Genomic DNA, 5,973 nt, shown 5'->3' with positions numbered 1-5,973 from the left:
TTGTATTTTTTAGTAGAGAGGAGGTTTCACCGTGTTAGCCAGGATGGTCTCGATCTCCTGACCTCGTGATCCACCTGTTTCGGCCTCCCAAAGTGCTGGGATTACAGGCTTGAGCCACCGCGCCCGGCCCCTTTACAAGTTTTTAATCCCTACCCCTGCCCCAGACAACTCTCAAACACTTGAGCTATTACACCAATAGTGCCTTTCCTTTCACCGGCATTCCCTCTCAGTTCCCTAGCGGTGAACCTTTTCACAACGGCATTGTCTTCGGGGGGTCTTCGTGCTCCAGCCACTCCCAGATGGACCCTCATTGCCTCTGCCAGCAGGTGATCCTCTCCAACACCTCATTTTAGAGTCTGCTTCCTAGGCCTCCCTGCTCCTGACACCAGCTGGTTTTGGTTGGAATCTCTGGAAAGAGCAACTCCTAGAGAGAGGGGCAGCAGGGGTCTGCAGAGGGAGAAGCCGGGCTGCCCCGGGGTCTTGACAGCGGCCTCAGCCCATCCCACAGGGAGCCCTGGAGCGGGGATGAGCCTTCATTGTTGTCTCGAATTGAGGCAGAGCCTGGGTCTTTGTACTCCCACGCTGGCCTGCGCGGTGGGGCTCTGGGTTGGAGGGTGATGGGAGAAGGACACTAATTACTTAGGATTTCTAGCACGTGGTGAGGAGAAAATGCAAGCCAGGTTTTAGTTGACTTCATTACTTAAATTCTCCACATACAGCCTGCCTCTTGCTACCTGTACCCAGGGCGGGCCATTCCCCCGACCACACTGCTCCAGCGTCCGCCCTGTTCTCAGGCTTTGACTTGGATGCCCCTGGGGCAGGGACGCTGTGTTGGGCTGGGCCCGCAGTGTCATTCCTGGGGGGACTCAGCTGTGAGTCACACACAGCAGGCAATCCTCCCAGCAGCTCTGTGGGAAGCGGATTGGTGGGGAAGGGGCTGGACAGAGTAAGGAGGGGCTGGGGCCCCACTTCTCTTTCTCTAGGTGTGGAACCAGAATGGCAAAAGCCCCTCCATCACCTTTGAGTACACGCTGCTGCAGCCACCGCACGAGCCGCACGAGCGCCGCCCCCAGCCGGTCTACTACGGCTTCTCCGAGCCCGCCTCCGAGAGCGCTGAGAGCCAGGGCCTGGATGGGGCCGGGTTGATGGGCTTCGTCCCACACAACGGCTCCCTCTACGGCCAAGCCTCCTCAGAGCGGCTGGGCCTGGACAACCGGCTGTTCGGCCACCCGGGCCTGGACATGGAGCTGGGCCCGAGTCAGGGCCAGGAGACCAACGAGGTGTGCGAGCAGGCCGGCGGCGGGGCCTGCGAGGGGCCCCCCAGGGGCAAGGGCTTCCGAGGTAACCAGGAGGAGGGAGGCATGGGGGTGGGGCCCGGGAGGCAGCCCAGGGAAGGAGATCTTGGGGAAGGGGTCTCAGGCCCTTTGCAAACCTACAGAGGAGATTCGTAAGAGCTGCCAAGTACCTGCAGATGTCCTCTGGGCAAGCGCAGGTTAAGTACTTGGGATAGGTCCTTCTGTCCATGCATTCTTTGAGGTAGATGTGGTTATCCCCATTTGATGGATGAGGAGACTGAGGCTTAGAAAGAGGAAGTGGCTTGGCCAAGTCACACAGTCCACCATGGAGGAGCTGGGAGTCAAACCTGGGACGGTCTGATCTCTCGCCCATCCCATCGCTCATACAGCGAGCACCTGGTCTCGCCTCAGCTGAGACACCACAGGGAGCAAAAGCTTCGGGGGCCCCAGGTGCCCCTTGGTTGTGACCGTGTCACTCTGGCCTCTGCCTTTTTCCTCACGGGCCTCCTCCTCTGTGACGGTGTCTCTGTGTGTCCCTTTCTGATAAGGATATTTCTCAGTCCACGATCATTTCATCTCAAGATTCTTAACTCATTATATCTACAATGACCCTGTTTCCACATAAGATCACACTCTGAGGTTCCGGGGGCGGGTTATGAATTTTGGGGGGATGCTAGTCAATCCACTGCAGAAGTCCGTCAGCGAGAGATGGTCCAGGTGCGCTTCGTGCCTCCGTCTTGGCCGAATTTTATCCTCTAGTTGGGCAGAAGCCTTCCTTCTGGAAGCTTCTTGGTTCAGCTCGGTGTTTCCATCGCCCCTCGTCCAGGTCCCCTCCCCAGGGCAGCCCTTGCCCCCAGGGCTGGGGTGCACTCATGATTGAGCCACCTGTCTCCTCTCTAGATCTCAACGTCACAGGGACTCCTCTCGCCGGGGACAAGGATGACCAAGAGGTTGACACCCACTTCGCCTCCCAGGAGTTCTTCTCGGCTAATGCCATCTCCGACCAGCTGCTGGGCACAGGCTCTGACTTGAAGGACTTCACCCTCAATGAGACTGTGAACAGCATCTTTGCACAGGGCTCTCCGAGGAGCTCCCTGGCCGAGAGCTTCTTCGTGGACTATGAAGAGAACGAGGGGGCTGGCGCTTACCTGCTCAACGGGTCCTACCTGGAGCTGAGCAGCGACAGGGTTGCCAACAGCTCCGCCGAGGCCCCATTCCCCAATGTCAGCACCAGCCTGCCCACCTCGGCCGGGAACAGGACTCACAAGGCCAGGTAGGAAGCACTTTCCTGAGCCCTGACCAGGGCCCTCGGGGGCAGGAGGGGGCCGAGGCCAGGTAGAAAGTGAGGCCCCACTGTGGGGGGTCTGGCCAGAAGGGCTGGAGTCCTAGAGATAGAGGAGAGAGGGCCCCTTCTTCCTGGGGTTCTCCACTCACTGCCCTGTGGATCTGAGCAGAAAGTCAGAGGCCTGGACTGGAGTGAGTTTTCCCCAAAAGTTACGTCCGTGGATTAGGATCCAGGGCTGAGCCCCTATGTGTGCAGCTGATGCGGGGAAGGGAGGCTGGAAGATAACAGCTTTGAGCACTGCTTGTGAGCCAGGGACAGAGCTCAGCGTTTTATATGCACGGACACATGCCGTTGTCACAACCGCCCTTAGCAGTGGGGTGGCTACTGTGGGCTCAGAGAGGGCTAGCGGTGTATTTGAGGTCCCAGAGCCCGAGGACCTGGGACCCCTGAGTTCTAAGTCTGGACAGTCATGGCATACACGCCTTTAGGAGGAGGCAGAGCTCCAGGCAGCTTCCCAAGTGCAGAGTACCTCAGCCCCAGGCCTCAGCAAGGGCTGGAGAGGATCTGGTCGGTTCCTCCACGACCCTGAAATCAGGGATGAAGAACAAGGTTGGCATTGCAGCTGGCGAGGGCCATGAGAGAGTCCACCCGGGGCCAGGCGTCCAGAGCCAAGGCCGCAGCTGGGGCTACATGGGCAGCCACGTCTGGGGGCACCTGGGCAGTCACAGCCAGGGATGTCTGGACAGTCACAGCTGGGGATGCCTGGGCAGTCACAGCTAGACCTGGGGGAGCCTGAGGTTGGGAGCATCCCTGGGTCAGGGGCCAGCTGTGAGCGGGGTGACCCCAGACCTGCCATGTCTCTACTGGAGCACAGTCCCTGGTGATAAGCTCCCCCCACCCCCAGATAGAGGGTGGGCCCCCCTTGAAGGTCCCCACACTTTCTCCCAGCAACTCACGTGCACCTGGGAGCTATTTTAAACCGGCGTTGAGTGGGGGTTGGAGGCAGGCATGGGCCCACTGGTATTTGGGTTTATTCTCTGAGGTGCAGCCCAAGCCCCTTGACTTTAGATGCAAGCATGGACTGAACCCGGCCTGGGCCGGGAGTGCTGAGTGGGTCTTCTTGGGACTCAGGGACTGAATTTGATGGGAGATTCAGGGTTCACTCTCGAGGTGATGTGGTTTGGGGCCACCCTTCCACCCATCCAGCCCTGGGACCACAGCAACGAAGCCAGCCTCCCTGGTGAGCCAGGAGGCCCCAGGGCATGCCTGCCCCTTTGCTCAAACTGTTTTCTGAGGCCCCTGAGGTGCCTGGGGCTGCGGGGCACAGGGAGGATGTCCTGGACACTTCTGGCAGGCTCTGGGCGGAACCCTACTTTGCAGATGTGGACAGAGTGGGGCCCGGAGCCTCCTCCGGCTACCCCTCTTCCCACAGGGGTGGCACAGGGCTGTCTGCTCACCCTTTACCCTGACATGCTCAAAGCCTTGGGCAGGTGGGGCCTCTGACTGGTTCTCAGGACTCGGGTGGGGAGTCCAGGCCTTGCTTTGGGTACAATGTCTGAGTCTGATAGGGGACCCTGGGCAAAGGACGGGAGGGATGGACCCAGACAGTGCCTGCCCGTGGGAATGGCACTGCTCAAGGCTACCAGTCTGTCTGCATCTTCAGCGTGGGCCCTCCTCACCTCCCAGGGCGGTCCAGGGCATTACCTGGTATTCTGTGTGTGGGGCACACGGTAAGGCCTCCCGTAAGCAGAAGCTATTAGTAGAAAACTGAGCCTCCAAGTGGCAGCAGTTGGGGGGGGCACCTTTCAGGACCCATTGCCTGGGTCAGGGAGGCCAGCTCTCTGCCAGTCAGAGCCCTCTGAAAAGGTTTATCAGGGTGGCACCAAGACCTCACTGTGGAATTTGGCTAAAGGCATGGACACCATGTGAGTCGAGCATCTCTGTCTTCCTCTGGGCCTCAGTTTCCCCATCTCTCATTGAGGGGCTTGTCAGGGGGTGCCCTTAGGGCCCACCAGGTCAAATATTCAGTGATCCTTAGGCCAGGGTCATGGCACAAGCTTTCTGATCGTCAAGCCGCTTTGTAAAGAATCTCTCCCGCCCCATCTTGGTTGACTCTTACCCTCCCCTCCTAGCCCCCCGCCCCAGGATATATTGAATTTCCAGCGCCTATCAGGGGCCTCAAGGATTGATCAACTAGGTTGTCAGCCCTCAGAAAGTTCCCGAGTGCCGAGATGCCACTGCTCCCCCGACCGGCCTTCCATCAAAGGATGCTGCCGCCCAGGGACCAAAGATGGCCTGGAGAGATAAAGGGCAGAGGGAGGCAGCGGGGGAAACCACCAGGGCCAAAATAGCCACGTCTCGGCCGCGTTGTCCAAACACAGGAAGTCGTGTCTGCTCAGAGAAGGCAAAATCAAAGGGGGCAGCCCAGAAAGGAAAGGCTATTTTCATCTTTCCAGAAAAGCTTCAAACAATCAAGGGAGGGGCCCCTGTCACCAGACTCCGACTTTGAGAACAAGCGTCTGAGACACAGAGACGCGGAGTCCCTCTCCGAAGCCTTAGGGGGAGAGAAGAACAGAGCACTTTCTGGCTTGTGTATAAACAAACACGGTGGCTTCAGAGCTTCTCCTGCCTGGGGAGCCCGTGAGCCTGTGTCTGCCCAGGCAGCTGGGCGAAGGACCCCGAGGAGTGACAGGCGGTCTGGTGGTGACTCCACGGGCGTCACCAGCCCCAGTCTAGCAGCTCTGACTTTCACAGTTGAGAGGGGCAGTGTCTTCCTTCCAGATGGAGGAGAGCGACGGGTTGGTGCTTCAGCGATTTCCTGGGTGTCCCATTTCCTTGTGCTACTTCCAAGAACGGAACCTGCTAGGCGTTGCATTGTTGTGCAAATATATGCAGGGTTATGTTCGAGAGTTGCATCTGCTATGCCCCACACGTGCTGCTGCGAAGAGTGTGTGGGCAGCCCCTCCAGAAATACCTTTGGTGCTTAAAATCCAAAGGGTTATTTTGAACCAGGCCCGCTCTCTCTTGAGTCAGGCATGAGTCATGCTGCCTGCTGGCTCAGAGCGTGTAATTAGATAAAGATGGCGGATCGCCTCCATGGGTGGGGTGGAGGGGCATGGGTTGGATCTTTTCGTTTCTTTTTGTTCTCGGGGAGAATTTAAAGCTGTTGAAAGTAGGTAGGGACCTGGTCAGCACAGTTTAGTGTTTTCTGAATCAAACATTAAGGGTTGGTCTTCCAGGTTCTCCCTTCCCTAAAAGGACTTACTCATCCCGATCTGGGTGCTCTGAGTGGCCCCCATTGGGACAGGTTTCCAGATTTCCAGGAAACTTTTGTTCTGAGGTGACAGGGTCTTGGGAAATCCCCCACCCACCCCCAATTTTTTTTTTTTTTTT

At 58.1% G+C, this 5,973-nt stretch overlaps 1 protein-coding gene across 3 annotated transcripts in view; it reads left to right on the top strand.

Moving 5' to 3' along the window:
- ADAMTSL2 (ADAMTS-like 2) overlaps positions 1–5,973 on the top strand; it is a 42,026-nt gene that overhangs the window by 21,094 nt on the left and 14,959 nt on the right. For all 3 annotated transcript variants that reach the window (XM_011965333.1, XM_011965326.1, XM_011965340.1), the window contains exons 10-11: positions 984–1,341; positions 2,196–2,568. In XM_011965333.1, the coding sequence (XP_011820723.1) occupies positions 984–1,341; positions 2,196–2,568 (731 nt within the window). The remainder of the gene's footprint in view (positions 1–983; positions 1,342–2,195; positions 2,569–5,973) is intronic.

This window comes from Mandrillus leucophaeus, unplaced genomic scaffold (assembly GCF_000951045.1).
Source record: "Mandrillus leucophaeus isolate KB7577 unplaced genomic scaffold, Mleu.le_1.0 Scaffold1183, whole genome shotgun sequence".
NCBI lineage: Eukaryota > Metazoa > Chordata > Mammalia > Primates > Cercopithecidae > Mandrillus > Mandrillus leucophaeus.
Note: the sequence above shows the minus strand (reverse complement) of the source record. Positions and strands in the feature narration are given on the sequence as shown.